Raw genomic sequence first — 22,566 nt, 5'->3', positions numbered from 1 at the left:
CTGGGATGCTCTCCTATAAATGGCATGCAATTATTTTTCTCACTTTTGGGCACTGCCTCTGTCTGAAGCCTCCAACTTCTGATCTTTTCCTATGGAATGAGGCCAATTAGGATGTGGATTACCTGCCTGAATCAAGGCCAATTTAGCAACTGCTGGATTTTCTGCTGCAGGGCTTATTTCCCCAGATACAACTATCTCTAGCCTCTACAACTTTCCAGTCAGTCACCTCTTGAGCTTTAATGAATGGCTAAGATTTCAGGTTATGGCTCCAACAGGCATATAAAAATAAATAAATTTTAAGCTTACCCTCTGAGTTAATTTTCATAATATGGGTGTGTATAAACACATTTATGTCTATATACTGTGCACCTCTAGCTGTATATGCACATAAATACGTATCTCTATATATTTATCAAATGTAAACATTTCTTGCTATGATATGCCCAGTGCATTATGGGTAGATCAATCAGAATGGAGAATAGCAAGCAACAGAGTGAATGCAGGTAACTTCCAGGCCCAAGCTATCTCTTAAGCTAACACTTTCAATTCTGAAATTTGGGGGCAGTCTAGGAAATGCTCCAGGAGGTGCCAGCAAAGTGACTGGAGGCCTATGGCTGGGGTTATTTACCAATTGTCATCAATGTTATTAAATATTATAAAGACAACTATGACTGGATTAGCTTAAATCATCTTGAATATCACCACTGCTTATGAAAATTTGCAAGCTGTTTCTTCAAGTCGTTAATGATTCCACTGATATTGTCATTGATATGCCAGCCTTTTCCTTCTCCCTATTCTTTTGCAGTTCCTAGCTTGCAAATATCCTCTAGTGTTCTCACCTTTCACACATTCTATCAAGGAAGGCATCAAACTATACTGATTATATTCCTTATAAGCTATGCTATCTTACCTCAGTATTTTCTGGTAATTACTTACAATTGCTAAAAAAAAAAAAAAAAAAAGTTAAAAATTCAGATAAAGTTAAAAGTTTGTCTTGAAACTCCTTTTCTCTCGTTCACTACACTCTAAGACACTCAGGTTGTGTTTCAGTTCTTTCTGTGCATCAAGCTTTTTCACACCTCAGGACCTTGGCACGTGCACTTCATTCAGCTCATCTACTACCCTTTGCCTGTTTGTTGTTGTTGTTTAGTCGCTAAGTCATGCCTGACTCTTTGTGACCCTATGGAGCCTGCAAGGCTCCTCTGTCCATGGGATTTCCCAGGCAAGAATACTGGAGCGGGCTGACATTTCCTATTCCAGAGGATCTTCCCAATCCAGGGAAGATCCAACTCATGTCTCCTGCATTGGTGGACAGATTCTTTACCACTGGCACAACCTGGAAAGCCCTATTTGGCTAATTTCTTATTTTCTGATTCCTCAGTAGTCCTTCCCTGTTTACTCAACTTAAAAGAGATGCTTCATATTATTCTCTCTGTTAGTGGTCAGACCACATCATAGCACTTGTCACTGTTTGTAACTGTGCATTGTTATGGGTTGAATGGCGCCCTCTAAAGAACATATGTTGAAGTTCTATCCCCAGTATCTCATACTGTGCCCTTATTTTAAAATGGGGTCATTATAGAGGTAATGAAGTTAAAATGAGGTCATTAGGGTGGGCCCTAATATATTATGACTAGTGTCCTTGTGAAAAGAGGATATTTGGTCACAGACAATAATGAGGGAAAGCAGTATGAAGACACAGAGAAGACTGCCCAGTGAATGGAGTGGCACACCCACAATCCCAGGAACCCCAACTGCCAGCAAACAGCAGCAGCTAGAAGAGGCAAGGAAGGATTTTCCCCTAGAACCTCAGACTTCCAACCTCCAGAACTGAAAGGCAATAAATTTCTGTTGTTTTAAGTCACCTAGTTTTTGATACTTTATTACGGCAGCCCAAGAGCCTAATACATTCATTAGACTGAGATTTAATTTTTATTTATGCATGGTGTCTTTCTCCTCATTAGACTTTAACTTACTGAAGGCAAGTTATGTTTATTTACCATTACCATTTACAATACTTTGGCCACCTGATGCAAAGAGCAGACTCATTAGAAAAGACCCTGATGCTGGGAAAGATTGAAGGCAAAAGGAGAAGGGGGCGGCACGGGAGGAGATGGTTAGATAGTATCACCAACTCAACGGACATGAATGTGAGCAAACTCTGGGAGATAGCGGGGGACAGGGAAGCCTGGCGGGTTGCAGTTCATGAAGTCACAGAGAGTTGGACATGACTTAGTGGATGAACAACAACAACAACAACAATTTACAGCAGCACAGATGATGGTATCTGGTCCCTATTAGCAGTGGAATCTGTGGAATTGGTGAACAACACTATGAGTGGATGCATGGTTGATGGATATTTGAATGCAAAGTATTTCAAAAGGTCTTAGAATCTCAGATTGCTTAAATAAACCACTTAGAAGCAATATTAGTTTAACCTTAAAATCAGTAATCATAATACTTCAAGGAGGAAGAGAACATTGTTTATGCATAATTAACAAATGCCTCATTTAACCAGCTCTGATTAGCTGTTTAATTGCATGTTCTGGAAAGACTTCCCTTAAAATGAGAGAGCATTGCTCTTCTGATCTTACCCAAAGATGATCCTAACTGTCATGTTTAGAATAAAAAATATAAACAATGTCTTCAATCTCCATGACTTATATTAAGAGAAATATAAACAGGAACAGTGGAAGTTCAATTTTTCTGTTTTGAACATATGTAAGTACAGCTTTAAAGAACTTCACTAGCCAAAGTGGTGGCAAACACACAAATAGCTGACCTATTATAAAGGATATCATTGCTCAAGAACCTTATGAACATGAACATAAATACATTTTCAAACCTGGAAAAACTGTAACACATAGAAAGATGGGAGTAAGATAAGCAATAGTATGCATGCTGTTGACTTCTGCTCTAATAAGTTTTTTTTTTTTTTTTGGCCATGCCATGTGGCAAGCAGGATCTTAGTTCTCAATCATAGATTGAACCCATATCCCCTGCTTTAGATGTGTGGACCACCAAGGAAGTCCCACGCTCCATTCATTTTTAATTCACATTGTTCCACTAATTACTATACACATTCACACACCACGTACCCATATGCACACATACACACACATCTATGTGTATAAATAAAAGCGTAAATGTGTATCTATATCTATCTATATTCACACACATGAATCTTTCTTAATGTAATACACCTTAGTAATGATGATCATTAGCTTGTTTTATCTCAGGATACCCTGAATTCATGGATGTACTGAAAGTCTCAGTGTTTAGATAAGAAACAAAGGAAAGCTGATATAGAATTTTTTTAAGTAGTCAAAGTCAGCTGTGTATAATTTATTCTAATACTTCCTAGCAATGTAAATCTGGCAGATTAATTTCCCCTTTCCACAGATGGGAAATTGGGGCTTAGAATACTTAACTAACAGGCTCAGAATTTTAAATGTTAAATGCCTTTTTTTTTTTTTACAGTGTGCTCAGAACTTGATTCTACATTTAACAACTCTAAGAGTTTATTCAAAGCCATTATTAAATGTGAAGGAACATTATTTCTACATTTATAAACTAGATGTCAGGACTGAGTTGCCAGGAAAAAAATCTGTTTCTGGACAATTTCTATTTCCCTCTGATGTTAGGCTGTTCACAGTACACATTGATATAATCCTACATCTGGCTTTTAAAAAGCTAGAAATTAGGAAAGTTTTCTTGATCATTATGTTGCCTATGAGTTGGTCAGAACCTATCGGTTGCATGTTTCTGTTTCAGATTAGGTAGCAATCAAAGTGATTTTTCCATTTAGGAAAGATGCCTATGCTGTAAGGTGGGTCTCTCTGGGAAAACTTCTAAGATTCTGTTTTTACCTCTTATGTTTAACCTGTGCCCTTAATATATACAGCCCTTTACATGTATTATTTTATACAGTACTACATTAATAAAGTACTATTATTAGCCTTTTTATAGAATAGGTAAAGCAAGGGGCATGGGTTCAATCCCTGGTCTGGGAAGATTCCACATGCCAAGGTCAACTAAAGTCTGTGGGCAACAACTGCTGAAGCCATGAGCCTAGAGTCTGTGCTCCACAACAAGAGAAGCGACCACAATGAGAAGCCCGATCACTGCAACAAAAAGTAGCCTACGCTAGCCACCCTAGAGAAAGCTGTCGCAGCAATGAAGACCCACTGCAACCAAATAAATAAATAATTTCCAAAAATAAATACAGAAATATAAAAATGACTTTAAATAAGACACAATTTCAAAATAACTCATCATGAGAATTAAATTTGGCTATAGAAAAACAAATTTGGCTATAAAAAAATTATAGTAACTGTTCTTCATTTTCTCATTTTAATATAGACCAAATAAAGCTGTCAGGATGAAATGAGTCAGAAAATTGAGGTTTGGAGGCTCTAGGGAGAGTAGGCAAGGGAGTGGAATACTGAAGAGGGTGTCCACTGAAATCCAAAGACTTTCTTTTCTGCCCCTGAGATTATGAAAGGAGTGATGAGATGGAAAGGGCAACCAAATAAGAGTCATCATGCCCCCTGGAGCTTTTCTTTTCTTATATGACAAAGGCTAACTGAGACACTATTAAGAACTGGTTGTCAAATGCCATGATTCTGGATGTTCAAGCTAAGTAGATCTGTGAAATGACAGAAATAAAACAACTTGTCAAGAGCTTATACCTCAGAGATCTGGTGAAATCAGAGCAGTGGACAGAAAAATTGGAAGTCATACCATGCCTACCAGGTGGCTCGAGTCATTCGACAGTTGTAAGAAATTCATGATTTGTTCATTTTCAGAAGAAAAAAAGGACTAATTCTATTTAAAAACAAAGCCACATAAAATAAAACAGCAAATTAAAACTAAAATACCCTCTAAAATACCTGTGAAGGAGGAAACAAATGGGTCTGATTCTGTTTTATCTGTGAATACTTATTCGGTACTATATGTACGTAAAAGTTTCACTTGAGACATGAAAAAATAGCTGCTTTTCACATGAACATTTTCTGTGACAGGTGCCAGAATTAGGAGGTTCACTGCTAAAGGGGGTCAGAGTATAACATGGTAGAGGAATCAAAGAACAGACTGATTAGTTACAAGTTCAATTATGAACCCAGTCACTTCAATTTAAATTAAAGGTGTTTATAAGCCATATTTCATTTGCTAACCTAGCTTAAGAGACATGGAAATCTCCACATAATAGACTAATTTCATTATTCTTAATTTTCAAATCTCCTTGAAACAGTGAGAATGCTGAGCTTGATCTTTAATGAAATTCGGTGCAGCAACCCTTCATTACACTATTCATGTTACAATAATCACGTAGTTGGTTGAACATATTTGTAAAAGAAAGGATCATAGCTTTGTCATTCAATGTATCCTTCACATCAGTGTGCTTTGATGGGATCTCAATGTAGTACTTCAATATAGGAATATATTTTATCCACTGGGCTCAATCAAATCTAATGTAAAGACTGTATTTTCAATATATGAGTACTCTCACAAATCTTAATTTCCCAGTCTTGTGCTATTTTTTAGCCAATAAAATTATGATTGACTTCCTATGTAATTACATGTGCTGGACTAATGGTCTATTTACACTTGCAATTTCTAATCCATGTTCCCTGTAGAGCTATTTTTACATTAGCCCTTTCTTGTTGAGGAATTTAGGTGTAAGTACAGAATATTGTTAATTATATGAGTGTATAGAACTTATACAATTCTAAATGAATAAAAATGTATGATCATTTAAAAATTATAGTGTGGACATAATTTGTGTTCCCTCAACCTCTTCTTTCTTTTGCATAAAGCATCCCTCTTCTTTTCGAGGGTGCACATCTAACATGAGGTCTGAATGAAAGCTGCATCTTCCCTTGACCGTAATAACCCCCTTGCCTGCTGTTCTTTGTATAAAAACAAGAACTCGACCTAGGATTTATTGATAATGGCACCCTGGCTTTCAGCCCCAGACTGGCCTGAGACCAGGATGTGGGGAAGAGGGAGAGTTAGCTATATCCTAAGCTACTTTTCTGATTGAAGCTGGAAAAGAAGAGCTCTTTCCTTCCCAGCAGCAAAGCTAGGAACTCATGAGCCAGGAGTTACTAGGAAACACTAATCTAGCCCAGGATTCTCAGCCTGGCAATCATGGCATTTTGGGTCAGATAGTTCTTTGTTGGGTTAAGATGTTTAGCAGCATCCCTGATCTCTATCAACTATACGCCAGTATCTGCTCCCATAATATGGTTTCAAAAAATATCTCCAGACTCTGTTAAATTGGCCCCCATTTGAGAACCACAGAATAAGCCTCATGAAAAGGCAAGGCTGGGCTTCCCCGGTGGCTCAGATGGTAAAGAATCCACCTGCGTGCAGGAGACCCAGGTTTGATCCCTGGGTCAGGAAGATCCCCTGGAGAAGGAAATGGCTACCCACTCCAGTATTCTTGCTTGGAGAATTCCATGGGCAGAGAAGCCTGGTGGGCTACAGTCTATGGAGTCACAAAGAGTCAGACACAACTGACTGACTAACACTTTCACTTTTTCACTTTCAAAGGCAGGACTAGGTGGAAGGGAGGTTAACCCATTCAAGCAAAGTAGGAAATAAAGACAGAAAGAGAAATACACTTATTCAGAACCAGTTAGGCCCTTTTCCTTCTGGGTTATATAAGCCCAATATTTCCCATTTTTTTCTAAAGTAGTTTCTTTCTTTGATCAGTTAAAATAAGAATTCTGAAACAATATCACAAAAAGACTGAAGGAGAAAGTGGACCAAAGGCAAACAACAACAACAACAACAACAACAACACACAGTCAATAATAGGTTAATCAAAGCACAGAATCAACTGTGAGTTTTGGAAAAAAAAATATAAGAACTTAAAAATCTGTTTAAGGCAAAGACAAAGAAATTGATTATAAAATAGATGGTCGACAGCATGAGTAGAAATCCAAGTTTCCAGAGTAATATAAAACTAGTCAAGGTAGTAATCTTGGGATGAGGTGTAAGAAAGTGGAAAAATACTTTTATTTGTATATTCTGGGGATCATACACATGTCCAGTGATAATTTCTTATTTTAAGTGTGTGTCTCTGTGTGCTTGTAGTTCTCAAAAAAAGAAGCAAATAATGTTTTCTAGTCAATCAACTGCCAACAATTATTTAAAGAGAAGGGAAAGTACAAACTAGGAACCAAACCAGTAACATTCTCAAATCATATCTTAAACCTGAGCTCACTGACTCTAAAATTCACAGGAGTCAAACTCTATGATGGTGACTTTCATCCAAGTACAACACAGGAAATAACTTTTTTCCTTCCTAGGACCTCAGGTCAAAATAACAGAGAAATTCACCATGAATGTTTCTGCTTTAAATATCAAGTTGAGGTTAAAAGATTTTAAATTTCCCTCCAGGTAAATGAAAGGAGGGGGTGGAATCCTTAGAAAGAAAGAAATAGTATTACCTGGCTAGAAGCAATTATACAAGATGGACTTAAACCACTTTCAAAATATGCCAAGTCTATCTCCAATTCCATACAATGGCTACTGGCCTGTTCCACTTGAAACCCATGCCTTTTTTTTTGAAGGCTATGTGCTTGGTGGAAAAATAACTGAACAACAAGAATTGTATTCTTCGAGAAGCAGTTGTTGAAAGAGGGCATGAGTGCAATGAAAAGTACCTATAGACTTTAGGGTAGATTTTTTTAAGTAAAAGTTAAATGTCTCATTTTGCTGTTTTTAAAAATTGTTTTTATGATGAGGTATCCAGTAGTCATATTTCCATATGCTAACAACAACCACCACAGTACACATCACACCGGCCAGTTCAAAACTACACTAGGAATTCCACTTCCAGGATGACAATACAGGGAGCTCCAACTACATGTTTCTCAGTAGTGAAAATTATGTCAAAGTCTCTTCAGTAAATAGTGCTAAGACAACTGTATATCCTCATGTAAAAGAATAGAATTGGGCCCTTATCACACATCATATGCAATGACTGACTCAAAGTGGATATCAAAAGCCTAAATCTAAAAGTTAAAGCTCTTTTTACAAGAAAACTTAGAGGTAGATCTGCATGACTGCTGTGTTGGCAATGACTTCTTAGTTATGACACCAAAAGGATAAGCAACAAAAATAAAAAAATATACTGAACTTCACCAAAATTTAAAATTTCTGTGATTCAAAGTGCATTATCAAGAAAGTAAAAAAGAAATATTTGCAAATGATAATCTGATAAGAGATTTGCATCTAGAGTTATACAAATAACTTTTACAACTCAATAACTAAAAATGGGCAAAGGATCTGAACAGATATTTTTCCAAAGAATATATATAAATCACTAACAGGCCCACAATAAAAGATGCAACAGGAAATGCAAGTCAAAACAAGATACCATCCCATCCACTGGGATGGCTGTAATAAAATTAAATTTTAAAAATAAATGCTGATGTGGATGTAAAGTAATTGGAACTCTCATACACTAATGGTAGGAATGTAAAATGGTACAGCCATTTTGGAAAACATTCTGGTAGCTCCTTAAATGGTCAAATATAGTTGTGGTATGAACCAGCAATTCCACTGTTAGGTACAGGCCCAAAAGAAATGAAACATTATGTTCACACAAACACTTACATACCAATATTTATAGCAGCTGTATTCATACTAGCCAAAGCTGAAAACAAACTAAATGTCTATCAGTGAAAGAAAAAACAAATATAATGAATAAACAAAAATGTATTTGTCTACACATATATATGTGTGTGTGTAAATATGTATCTGTTCTTGTCACCCTGCTGATTTAACTTATATGCAGAGTATATCATGCGAAATGCCAGGATAAAAGACTCATAAGCTGGAATCAAGATTGCTGGGAGAAATATCAATCACCTCAGATATGCAGATGACACCACCCTTATGGCAGAAAGTGAAAAAGAACTAAAGAGCTTCATGCAGGAATGAAAGACGAGAGTAAAAAAGCTGGCTTAAAATAAAACATTCAAAAAATAAGATCATGGCATTCAGTCCCATCACTTCATGGCAAAGAGAAGGGGAAAAAATGGAAACAGTGACAAATGTTATCTTCTTGGGCTCCAAAATCACTGTAGTGACTGCAGCCATGAAATTAAAAGATGCTTGTTCCTTGGAAGAAAACCTATGACAAACCTAGACAGTATATTAGAAAGCAGAGTCATCATTTTGCCTATAAAGGTCTGTATACTCAAAGCTTTGGTTTTTCTAGTAGACATGATGGATGTGAGAGTTGGACTATTAAGGCTGAGTGCCAAACTGATGCTTTCAAACTGTGGTGCTGGAGAAAACTTTCAAGAGTTCCTTGGATAGCAAGGAGATCAAATCAGTCAATCCTAAAGGAAATCAGTCCTGAATATCCATTGGAAGGACTGATGCTGAAGCTGAAGCTAAAACAGTTTGGCCACCTGATGTCAAGAGCCGACTCACTAGAAAAGACCCTGATGCTGGGAAAAACTGAGGACAAGGGAAGAAAAGGGTGACAGAGGATGAGATGGTTGGATGGCATCATCAGCTCAATGGACGTGAGTTTGAACAAACTCTGGGAGATGGAAAAGGACAGGGAAGCCTGGAGTGCTTCAGTCCATAGAGTCGGACATGACTTAGTGAGTAAACGACAACACACTTGCAAACACACACATATACAATAGAATATTTTTGGCCATAAAAAAAGAACCAAAGTACTGATCGATGCTACAACATGAATGAAACTTGAAAATATGTTAAATGATAGAAGCCAGTCACAAAAAAAGAATCACATATTATATGATCCATTAACATGAAATATCTTGAACAAGCAAATCTGTAAAGACAGAAGACAGATTAGACGTTCCTTAGGCCTGCAGAAATGGGGAGAGGGGCTATAGATATGAAGTGGTAACCAAATGTATAGTGTTTCTTTTTGTGGTGAGATGATAAATTAGAAGCAAAGTAAGTAACTCCAATCAACAAAATGGCTCACGAATCACTACAGATTCACACCATGACATACTGTGTGGCCATTTAAAAAGTGCATAAGAGCCTTCCACAAGATACTGTGAAATGAGAAACAAAAGGCAAAATAGTATGTATAATATGACTTCATTTTTATAAGACAAAGCTAAAAACTGCCTGTGAGGGAGTGTGTGTATGTGTGTGAAGTCTGTACAGGATACTGTAAGTATAGAGCAACGGTGTGGAAGGATATACACAAGTTACCACGTGTAACCTCTGTGGGCATGTGTGTGTATGTGGGATGTCACTCATGGACAGAATGAGGGACAGAAGAGAGGAAAGATATGCAGAGCTAAAGGCTTATTGAGGTATAATTGATAAATGACATTAAGTTTAAGATTACAACATAATGATCTGTTTATACACTGTAAAATGACTAACACAGTAAGATTAGTTAATATCCATTACCTCACACTTGCAACCAAAACCTTGATGGGAATTTTTAAGATCTACTTCTCCTGTCAACTTCAAATACACATTACAGTATTAACGACTGTCATGCTGTGCATTACATCGCCAGGCCTTATTTATAATGGGAAGTGTGTACCTTCTGACCACTTTCACCTAATTCCCCAACCCCTACTTCCCTCTAGCAGGTGTTCTAAGTTTTCTGTCATTTAACAGGCTGTTAGTTGGAGATTATTACCTCCATTTTGAGTACCAGATTATTATCTCTGGATGGGGAAATGAAGTTTGGGGTGGCTAAATGGTTTGCAAAACAATACAGTTGGAGTCATCCTGATAAATAGGAAGGCTTCTCAACCCAAATTTGATTTGGATGTCAAGACCAGTGGTGGCACGAACACACAAACAGGGTATGAAAAGAGTTATCACATAATGAGGCTTCCCCGTTACAGTTATCACATAATGGGGCCAACGGGGCAGTCCTCTCTGAAAGTGTCCTGAGACCTGGGGAAGGACACTCACTGGCTTGAGGTTTTTATGGTAGTTAGAGATGAGTCCCTGTACACAGGGAGGAGGCTGAATGGTTTGAACTTCCTGTGAGTTACAGTTATCACATAATGGGGCCAACGGGGCAGTCCTCTCTGAAAGTGTCCTGAGACCTGGGGAAGGACACTCACTGGCTTGAGGTTTTTATGGTAGTTAGAGATGAGTCCCTGTACACAGGGAGGAGGCTGAATGGTTTGAACTTCCTGTGAGTGCTGAAAGAGGGAACATTCTTTTGCATTTCTTAGCAGCTTGTCCAGACATGGTGCAGGAGAGGAAAAAGCAGGTGAAGCTTAAAAGCTGTCAGCAGCCAAACATGAAACAATGAAGGCAGATTCTTCACTACAAATGGTTTAAAAATTGTACATCAGTATTTTTAAAAAAATGTTTAGTTTTATATTTCTACATGATTGTGTATCTCGTTTTAGTTTGTTGTTGTTCAGTTGCCCAGTCGTGTCCAACTCTTTGCAACCCCATGGATTGCAGTATATCAGGCCTCCCTGTCCCTCACCACTCACCATCTCCCAAAGTTTGTCCAAGTTCACGTCCATGCCATTGGTGATGCCATCCAGCCTTCTCATCCTCTGACACCCTGACACCCTCTTTTCCTTCTGACCTCAATTTTTCCAACATCAGGGACTTTTCAATGAGTTGGCTGTTCACATCAGATGAACAAAATACTGGAGCTTCAGCTTCCTTCCTTTAGTTAAGATGATTTAAATGTCTACTTTGTGTGTGTGAGACACTTATTTAAATGCTAATAACCAAGTGATTAAAAATAATAAGCAAATTCTGGGATACAGAGAAGGACAGAGAAGGACAGAGAGACCCGGCAAGCTGCAGTCCCTGGGTTGCAAAGAGTCAGACATGAGTGACTGAACAACCACCATCACCAAATGGTACAAGTCATCCATGTAAGGTAATATGCGTGACTAAATACCTCAAACTTTATTCCAAGGCTTGAGAAATATCTATGTCCAAAAAATTAGCAAATGTTAGATGATATGTTCAATTTTTACATATCTATAAAATGAATATAAAATCACTTTGTATGATAAATATTACTAGACTGTGAGTCTGGAGAAAGAATTGAGGTGTCATGTGTCTCTATTCCTGTTATTGTAACTTGTGTCTTTATCCCTGTTACCGTAAGTCACCTGCGCTTGTGACTTACAACAAATAAAATGGGAGAACAAATTTGATAAACACTGTGTACATTAAAAAATAAAGCTAGATGTGAGTTGCAAAGAGTATGTAAAAAAAAAAAAAATCCCCCAAACATAAAGTTACTAGTAGGAAAATGACTATATGAGTATCTCTAAATAATAACTCAAAAATAATTTATATTTACTTGGTAGCCTTTAAATAATTTTTTAGCTTTTAGCAAATCAACTTTCAAAGTTATCTTTAATTGTTAAAAAATATTTAATCAGTTTTGCATATTTACTTTGAATTCCTAACATCAAAGTAAATAGTATTTCAGAGAAAATTATGATCAAATAAAGGTGAATACACAGCATACTTCGGAGAAGGCAATGGCACCCCACTCCAGTACTCTTGCCTGGAAAATCCCATGGATGGAGGAGCCTGGTGGGCTGCAGTCCATGGGGTCGGATACGACTGAGCGACTCCACTTTCACTTTTCACTTTCATGCATTGGAGAAGGAAATGGCAACCCACTCCAGTGTTCTTGCCTGGAGAATCCCAGGGACAGCAGAGCCTGGTGGGCTACCATCTATGGGGTCACACAGAGTCGGACACAACTGAAGTGACTTATCAGCAGCAACACAGTATATTTACTAATATACATTGGATTCATATTAGAATCCGATTCAGAGCCTTGAGCTACTAATAGGAAAAGAACGCACAACAGTCTGTCATTTCATATTAAACTTTTTATTAAAACTGAGTCTTTACAATATATTTAAAATGACATGTTCCACAGACAAATATTTAAGAAAAAACTTTATGTATAATTATTGGCATACAAATTTAAGAACATAGTTAAAACTAAGCTAAATATTTATATGTATGTATATGTGTGTGTACATATATATATATATATCCAAATTTATATCAATGATCTGGAACACCTGAGCTTTAAGTTGTTGGTTTTCCAGATAGTGTGAAATACTTTTCATCCACTTTCGAAAGGATCCAGCCCACTGAGAAAGAATAACTTTGGTTAACAGACATTATCTTCCAAAGATCACACAGAGGTCTTCAATGAGATTACAATTTATCTTCAGAGGCTTCTTCCAAGCGGAGATCTGTCTGTGATGTAAGGAAGGATTCCCATGTAGCAAGGCACTAAATAATGGAAACACACCATCAGGAGATCAACAGTAGTTCACTTTCACTGATAGAAAAATTAGTAAATCCTTATATAACTGTTCTGATAGCAATGTGTCCAATTCCTCTTCCCCATTGGCTTGCCAGGATCCCTGTCATTTTTTACATATTTTAACTCTTAATGAGGGAAATTATTGCTAAATAAGATGAAAAGATAAAGGTTAAAAAATTAGCATGGATTGGATTGCTGAAATAATCTTCTTTTCCCCACTGTCAGGGCAGAAAACAGATCTAAATTGTAGAGGAAAAGATGGACCATTTGGATATGAGGCAGGCATAAAGCACCTAGACAGAGGAGCAGTGACACAAGCATGGTTTAATCAGATCTGAATCCTACTGTATCACATATGTCTGTGCAAAGTGATTAATCTCCGTTATAGTTTCTTCAGCTATAAATTAGGTTACTGATAATACCACAAAAGCAATTGTGGAAAATTAAATTTACGTAATCTGTATAAATCTCTATGCAGAATGCCTGGCTCAAAGTAAATATTCAAAAATCAGCAATTATTATATTATAATGGTCTACCAAGACTAAGTAGTGAGTGAAGGTGAAGTCGCTCAGTCGTGTCCGACTCTTTGCGACCCAATGGACTGTAGCCTACCAGGTTCCATCGTCCATGGGATTTTCCAGGCAAAAACACTGGAGTGGGTTGCCATTTCCTTCTCCAGGAGATCTTCCTGACCCAGGGATTGAACCCGGGTCTCCCGCACTGTAAGCAGACGCTTTACCGTCTGAGCCACCATTAATGTGTCCAGGAAATGAATCAAGGTGATCTAATTGAGAACTATAGAACAAAAGAGCATACTTATTTCTTTCTACGTGCACATAAAACATATACCCAAACTCACCATATTCCAGGTTATACAATAAGTCTCAATACACTTAAAAAGAGTAAATCATATGAGGTTTACTCTCTGAGCATAGTGAAATTAACTTAGGAATTGGCAGTTGAAAGGTATCTGAAAAATCCCCAAATATTTGAAGTCTAAAGAAGAAATAACAAGGTAATCTAAAAAGTATTTTATTTTAAACTGAATGAAAATGAAAACACAATATATAACAAAATTTTGGGATGCCACTAAAGTAGTACATAGAGAGAAATTTATAGCACTAAACACCTATGTAAGAAAAGAAAAAGGTCTTAAATGACTTCAATTTCCATCTTAAAAACTAAAACAGGACAAATTATACCAAAAGTAAGTAGTAGAAGGAAAAAACCAGAAAAGATAGCAGTTGTGAATCAATGAAAGAAGAATCACTGGATCTTTGAGAAGATTAACAAAACTGATAAACTTTTAGCCAGACTGTTCGTAAAAGAAGAGAGATGATATAAACTACCAACTGTTAGGGTTAAGAGAGGTGACATCAGTCTAAATTCTACCAAAGGAAAAGAAAATATTATTGAAAACTTTATACCTATACATTTGAGAACTTGAATAAAACCAATGAAAAGACACACACTACCAAAATTACCAAAACTCACTCTAGAAAAAGTAAATCTAGAAAAAATAAATAATCCAAATAAATCTGAATTTTTTGTTAAGTATCTTCCCATAAAGAATACTCCAGGAATAAATGGCTTCCCTAGCAAATCGTATCAACAATTTAATGAAGACTCATATTAATTCTACACAAACTTTCAGAGAACTGAAGAGAAAGGAAAGGTTTCCATCATACCAGAGATATTACAAGGGAAGAAAACTACAGATCACTACCCCTCATAAATACAGGTGTAAAAATTTTAAACAAAATTTTAGCAAATCAAATGCAGAAATCTATAGAAAGAATTATACATCATGACCAAATGGAGTTTATCCCAAGAATGTAAGATTCAATTAATGTTCAGATCAATCAGTGTAACTGACTGTATTCAATGTAATATCATCTCAATTGACATGGAAAGACATCTGTCAAATTACAAATGTCCATTTCTTAGTTAAAAAAAAAATTCTCAGCAAACTAGAAACAGATGGGGACTTCCACAACTTGAGAAAGAACATCTTCAAAAAACTTATAGTTAACATCATATGGACAAATGTATTAACTACAAGCTGTTATTAGTATTTTATTTCTTTTGAATGCCAAGAAAAAAATTTAATCCAGCTCTATGGATACTTAAAAATCTCCACCAAATTCTGAACATAAGAAAGGAAATAAGCAATACCTAAATACATATAATGTTTAAAAATCTATTCACAATGTATACAAAACTATGGAACTGAAGGGCTAATAGACAGTAGAATCATAGTTCACCTTTGTAAAAAGTCCTGTTTCCTGTGTGAAACTCATTTCTGGCCTCTTCTGCAAATTCATACATAATCTACTATCTGGTAACCCTGCAGGGTAGCCCAAAGCAATTACTGCTTTCAGGAGATATCATATCTTTTTGATAACTCTGCCAAACTATTATTTAAATAAACTTCTGAACATACTCAAGGCAAAACTCAATGAAAATATGAGCAGTCTGCTCTATTTAGAATTCCTGTTAGATAGATCCAAACTGCACCAAAAATGGTATTAATCCTAATGTGAAGAAGCTTCTATCATTGTCATATTCTTCAAATATCCTAGTTTAATAAATGTCTAAGGGAGATCAGCCCTCCACGCTGTGGATTAATATTTTCATTTCTAAAGAAAATCCTCAGAAGGACAGTGAAATGTGGTAAAAGAAACAAACTAGCTACTTAACCATTTCCTTATCATCCACCACATGAAAGGCAGAAAAACAATTTATGTATTTTGAAATATAGATTATAGAACACTAGCATAGGAAAACAAGCATCATGATGCTGCTAAATATCTATATGAACACTCGGTGAGGCATTATTGTGGTTGTTATCCCATACTGGGCTTCCCTTGTGGCTCAGCTAGTAAAGAATCCACCTGCCATTCAGGAGACGTAGATTCAGTCCCTGGGTTGGGAAGATCCCCTGGAGAAAGGAAAGGCTACCCACTCCAGTATTCTGGCCTGGAGAATTCCATGGACAAGAGTCGGATACGACTGAGCAACTTTCACACTTGACTATCACATATCACTTTCTTTAAACTTCACATGATGACTATGAATCTTATTTTACAGATGAGAAAGCTGAGGATCAGTGGTTAAATATGTTTGTGACATGACAAATCTGATAAGAGGGACAGCCATTTACTAGGAAATGGAAAATAATTAATAGCTTGAATGACCACAAGAGTACATTTAATAAGTCACTGGGCCATCAAGGTGAGATAACTTTCTTTTACACAATGTAAGAAGAACCATTTTTGAGGAGAAGAGGGCAAAAAAAAACACGCATGATTGCAGGTGGATCCAGTTTTAGGAAAGTGTATAAATGCAGGCTGAGTGTAGAAACTGATTCTTCACATACCTTTTGGAAGTTTTTAAGCATTTCCAGGTGTATGTATTCTCTTTGAAGATGACTGAGTTAATAACATGCCAGGCAGAAAGTAAGTGTTCAATACATGCCGAGAGCATAGGGAAGGAATGTACTGAACTGCTGATGCAAATACACTGGTCATCAGAAACAGTGCACTTTTCAATCTGAATATTAATCAACTGACATCCTGGCTTCTATTGATCACTAAATGTGTTAATGTTCAGTTTTGCCATAAAAACCTGATCCCTAGTCAGGGTGCTGACCAATCAGTTTTCTGGGTCTACAAAGTTGAGACATGGCCCTGAACTGTGTAACTCCTGATGCTACCAATCATCTTTTGGAATTTTGACAGCAGATATTTTCACTAACTAAATATGCTAATTGCCCCCTCCTGCCAATGTTTAATATTAACCTGTTAATATTGATATGTTGTATATTTATTCAGTCAATGTACATAAGTCTATTTTTAAATAATCAAAGATAACGTCTAATGCTCTTTAAATCTCTTTATCATTTTTTGAGTATGAAAAACTAAGTGAAAACTCAAGAAATGGATTTTTTATACCATAAGTAATTGGGATAATTGAATGATACAAAGAATCATCAAAACAACAACAAAAATCTGAAAACCCAGTGTGAGACTTGCTCATAATTGTAAATTATATATATTTTTTAAAGTATTTCTGTTATTTGGCTTCTCGCCGTTTTCTATCAAGGAACTGATTTATTCCCATTTTTAAATCATTATAATTAGTATAGCAAGCTAATATCTATTAAAATTAAAGTAACAATCAAAAATACCTAGTGTCACAGTTGACTTGACCTTTAATTGTACCCCTTAGCTCATCAATGGCAACCTACTCCAGTACTCTTGCTTGGAAAATCTCATGGACGGAGGAGCCTGGTAGGCTGCAGTCCATGGGGTCACTAGGAGTCAGACACGACTGAGCGACTTCACTTTTACTTTTCACTTTCATGCACTGGAGAAGGAAATGGCAACCCACTCCAGTGTTCTTGCCTGGAGAATCCCAGGGACGGCGGAGCCTAGTGGGCTGCCGTCTATAGGGTCGCACAGAGTCGGACACGACTGAAGCAACTTAGCAGCAGCAGCAGCAACTTAGCTCATTCTAGTTTGATTATCATACTGTCATAGAGCATCAATAGCAATTCCACATTTAGTTGAATAATGTGCATATTTTTTGTACATATTATTTTATTTGATATAACAATACTCTGACAAACTGAAGTAATTGCATCTTATAGGTAAGAGAACTGATCTGTTGAGTCCAGTACTCCTTTTCTATTGCCCTATGCTTCTCACTGCAGTAAAAGAAAGCCCATAAACATGTTGAACATGCTATTAGGCATGTTCCTAGGTGGCGCCAGTTTGTAGCCAAAGACCAAAAACTGTAGCTTCTCTTTGAAGGCACGACTGGGAAAGACTGTACAGTTAGGAAAGTGAGCCAGAACTAGGGCAAACAGACCCAAAAGGTAAATAAAAGCCATTTTGTTCTGACACATGCTTAAAGACTTCTTAAATAGAAAGGAAGTTTTAATTACAAAACTAGTCTTGAAAGTAAATCTCTTGCTATCTCAGTAAACACAGTGATGACATTTTGCCCTAAGAAAAGGTAAATGTCTCTTTAGCTCTCAAAAGTGACAGTGATCCACAAGAAGATGTGATTAAATTTTCTAAAGAATGAATGATAACAAAAATGGGGTTTCTGTTGGTATAATATAGCTTCCAATGAAAGCTTCCACATTTAAGAATCACTATTTTCTCAAAATGGTGGGATATAAAGAGGTTCTGTCCCACAGTCTGAAAACATTCAAGTGAATGTTTTCACTTTTCTGGGCCTATTTACCCATTCACAGAAGAGGAGGCTTAAACCACGTGCATGCATCAACTTTCATTTGAGAACCTAAAATGGCCAACACAAAAATAAACAAATGCAACCTAGTTATTAACCTAAAAGCTTTTGCACAGCAGAGGAAACCATAAATAAAATGAAATGACAACTTATAGAATATTTGCAAATGACGTGACCAACAAGGGACTACTCTCCAAAATACATAAACAGCTCATACAGCCTAATATAAAGGAAAAAATTGAAAAATGAGCAGAAGTTCTAAATAGTCATTTCTCCAAAGAAGACATACAGATGGCCACATGAAAAGATACTCAACATTGCTAATTATCAGAGAAATGTAAATCAAAATTACAGTGAGGAGTGACTGAGCACACACACATCGCCTCACACAGCTCAGAATGGCCATCATCAAAAAATCTAAAGCAACAAATGCTGGAAAGGGTGTGGAGAAATGGCAACCCTCCTACACTGTATGGAGAACATCCATGGAGAACAGGATGGAAGTTCCTTAAAAAACTAAAAATAGAAGTACCATATGATCCTACAATCTCACTTCTGGGCATAGATCCAGAGAAAATCATAGTTCAAAAAGATACATGCACTCCAATGTTCATTGATGTGCTACTTGGAAGAACTAAGGCATGGGAGCAACCTAAATGACCATTGATGAAAGAATAAGAGGTGGTATATATACACAATGGAATATTACTCAGCCAAAAATGAATGAAATAATGCCATATGCAGCAACATGGATGGACCTAGAGATTATCATTACATGAACATTACATTACCTAGAGATTATCATTACAAAGTGAAGTAAGTCAGACAAAGAGAAGTATTATATGATATTGCTTACATGTGGAATCTAAAAAAAAAAAAAAATACAAGTAAACTTATATACAAAACAGAAATAGACCCAAAGACGTGGAAGTACAACTTATGGTTACCAAACGGGAAAGCAGTGGGAAGGGAGGGTAAATTAGGAGTCTGGGAATAACATATATACATTATTCTATATTTAATAGATAACCAGCAAGGACCTACTGTATGGGAGCTATACTCAATACTCTGTAATAACCTATAAGGCAAAAGAATCTGGAAAAAAATATATATGTACGTACAAGTAAATCACATTGCTATACACCTGAAACTAATACAACACTGTAAATCAACTGTACTTAAATAAATTTTTTTTTTAATTGGCAAATGAGATCGCATATAATTGATAAATATGCCTTGCTCTATTTGGCTTAACAGAGTGTGGAAAGGCATCAAATATACAATTTTACCCTTCCCCTCAGTATTTGATATTTATAAGTTTTTTGCCTCTAAGACTTTTCTTTCATCTTTATTTTATTATGTACATATGTACATACATGTACATATATATTTTAATACCAAATAAAATTTATGATGTGTATACTATTATTTTCAGCACTTTACAGAAGAGGATACTGAGGCTCACTGAAATAATGAAAGGTGTCTGAACTTAAAGTCACAAGTTAGGCCTATCCAAAGCCCATGTTCTTGGTGACCAGGTGATAGTGCCAACATAAAGTTTTATATCTCCATAGGTGATGCTATGACCCTGTTCATGGAACAGCTAGTGGAAAACCTAGTCTCATGTAAATTATTACAAGAATCAAATCAATAAAATATTATCTATATATCTCTACTAATGAAGTAAAATAACCATAAATTTGCCTAAAACAATAACAATGATATCTACTAATATAAAATGTGATAAAAGCCAAACCTTACCATGTACTTTTTTTTAAACCAGAAATTTCCACATTAAAAGCTGTGGTTCCAGTTTTCCTACAAACCCCAATGACATAATAACTGTATCTCTCTTAATAAATTAAACAGAAATATGATTGCACATCCTTTACATAATTTAATGCTATCTCAACTATCTCGGGCATAGATGACATCACCTACATGTGAGGAAACACTGAAGCTCAAATATGTAAACATCTCCATACTAGGCCAATATCATTGCAAAATAAATTACACTGTAAAAATTGTAGGCCATACCTAAAATGAGGGCAATGGGGTGTGTAACATTTTAGTAACTGCTTTTTTAATCACCTAGATAGACCTAAGATCCAAATAGTAATGAAAAATATTAGGAGCTACATATTTAAACATTTTCCTGAAATATAACCAATCTAGAAAAAAATGAGAGATGATGTTATAAAAGGAAATCAACTTCCATTATTTTTCAATGGCTCAAAATTATTCAATAAATTTCATTTTTTGAAAAGTCTAAATTCAGAATAAACTAATTTATAATTTGAGAAATATCAGTACCTTCAAAATGACAAGATTTGCATCTTTTTCTAAAATTAGTTTTACATATTCCTCAAGAATATAAGTAATAAGTTTGCATTTGTAAATACTGCAAATGTTAATACTGTTAAATGATTGCAGCAGTTAACATAAAACAAATCATTAGCTACAAACGCCATCTTGTGGTCCTTTTAAAAATTATTTTGTAGTTTGTAGATCTCTAACTCAAGATCTTCTAAGGATAGAAAGAGCCTTGAAGGTGAAAGTGAAGTCACTCAGTCACGTCCGACTCTTTGCGACCCCATGGACTGTAGCCTACCAGGCTCCTCTGTCCATGGGATTTTCCAGACAAGAGTACTGGAGTGGGGTGCCATTGCCTTCTCCAGGGGATCTACCCAACCCAGGGATTGAACCCGGGTCTCCTGCATTGTAGACAGACGTTTTACCATCTGAGCTACCAGGGAAGTCCTTAGATACAACCAATTCCATTTCTCTCATTTTTACATGTGGAAAAGTTGGAGCTCCAAAGATCTAACACACTGGAAATATATAGAGAGAATACAAGAGCCAAAATTTTCATATTTTCTACTCACACTTTTATATACGATATCATTCTCTTTTTTTTAACTAGTAACAAGCCAATTGCATGAATTTTGTCCAGTTTAGTACCAGACACTTCAAACAGTGAGCTGATCTTGTTTATCACACATGAAAATACAATAAACTAAAAGAAAAGCACATTTACTTTTGGATTACTGGATCAAGGCACAGCTATGATAAAGCACATTATTTTAAAGCATTTCATACACTTTCTAATTTTATTCTTCTAAAAACCTGTGAGGGATGTGTGTGGATAGGGAGCAGGGGCAGAGGAGACCATAGGTTCCACCTTTTGACAGATTAGAAAGCTAGGTATAGAGAAAATATGACCAAGATCTTATCTTACATTTAGTAGCAGCCATCCTGATATCTAAGTTTAATTTGCTTCATTAGGAAATCTACCTTTTTTCTTCAAAATGTTACAACATGCAGTGTGTACATGTGTGTTTTAAGTCATTTCTTCCTTTTCTTTACAGGAGCTATTATATTGGTCCATAGCATATAATCTGTCCTTTATGAAGCACAGTGAGATGTAAGTTCTTGACTCAGAATCTAGATAATTTTAGAAATGATTACATTATAAAACGTAATCACCTATTTAAATGTTTGATTAACTTAACTACAGAAAAACTCATCTAATTCAAAGGTTGGGAAAAGATAGACTGTCGATGCTATAGTATAACTGTCACTTCTACACCTAAATTCAACCGCTTGTATAAATAATTGAAAAATAACTATATCTCAGAATATAAGAGATTAATGAAAATGTTTTTAACATAAGTTTTTAAGAAAGCAGAAACCTATAAAACAACAAAAGCTTTAAAACTTACATGAACACAATAAAAAATGTTCATAGTTATTTGGAAACATGAACTACAGCTTTGGAATATGCAATTTAGAATAGAACTCATCCCTTAATAAACAAAACAACACAGTTACATGATACTTTGAATTCTAAAAATGATAAATACTTCATTTTTAAGGTTTCCTTCAGTTCAGTTCAGTCGCTCAGTTGTGTCCGACTCTTTGCGACCCCATGAATCACAGCACACCAGGCCTCCCTGTCCATCACCAACTCCTGGAGTTCACTCAGACTCACGTC

The 22,566-nt window shown here is 36.1% G+C and overlaps 1 protein-coding gene across 2 annotated transcripts in view; it reads right to left on the bottom strand.

The window, feature by feature from the left end:
• SNX7 (sorting nexin 7) overlaps window positions 1–22,566 on the bottom strand; it is a 179,523-nt gene that overhangs the window by 34,802 nt on the left and 122,155 nt on the right. The window contains exon 9 of one of the 2 annotated variants that reach the window (XM_018045806.1): window positions 12,849–13,278. The exons of the other annotated variant lie outside the window; for it this stretch is intronic. Coding sequence (XP_017901295.1) covers window positions 13,201–13,278 — 78 coding nt within the window. The 3' untranslated portion in view covers window positions 12,849–13,200. Of the gene's footprint in view, window positions 1–12,848; window positions 13,279–22,566 lie in introns of those variants that run through there. 2 annotated transcript variants of the gene reach the window in all.

This window comes from Capra hircus, chromosome 3, assembly GCF_001704415.2.
Source record: "Capra hircus breed San Clemente chromosome 3, ASM170441v1, whole genome shotgun sequence".
Classification (NCBI taxonomy): domain Eukaryota; kingdom Metazoa; phylum Chordata; class Mammalia; order Artiodactyla; family Bovidae; genus Capra; species Capra hircus.
Note: the sequence above shows the minus strand (reverse complement) of the source record. Positions and strands in the feature narration are given on the sequence as shown.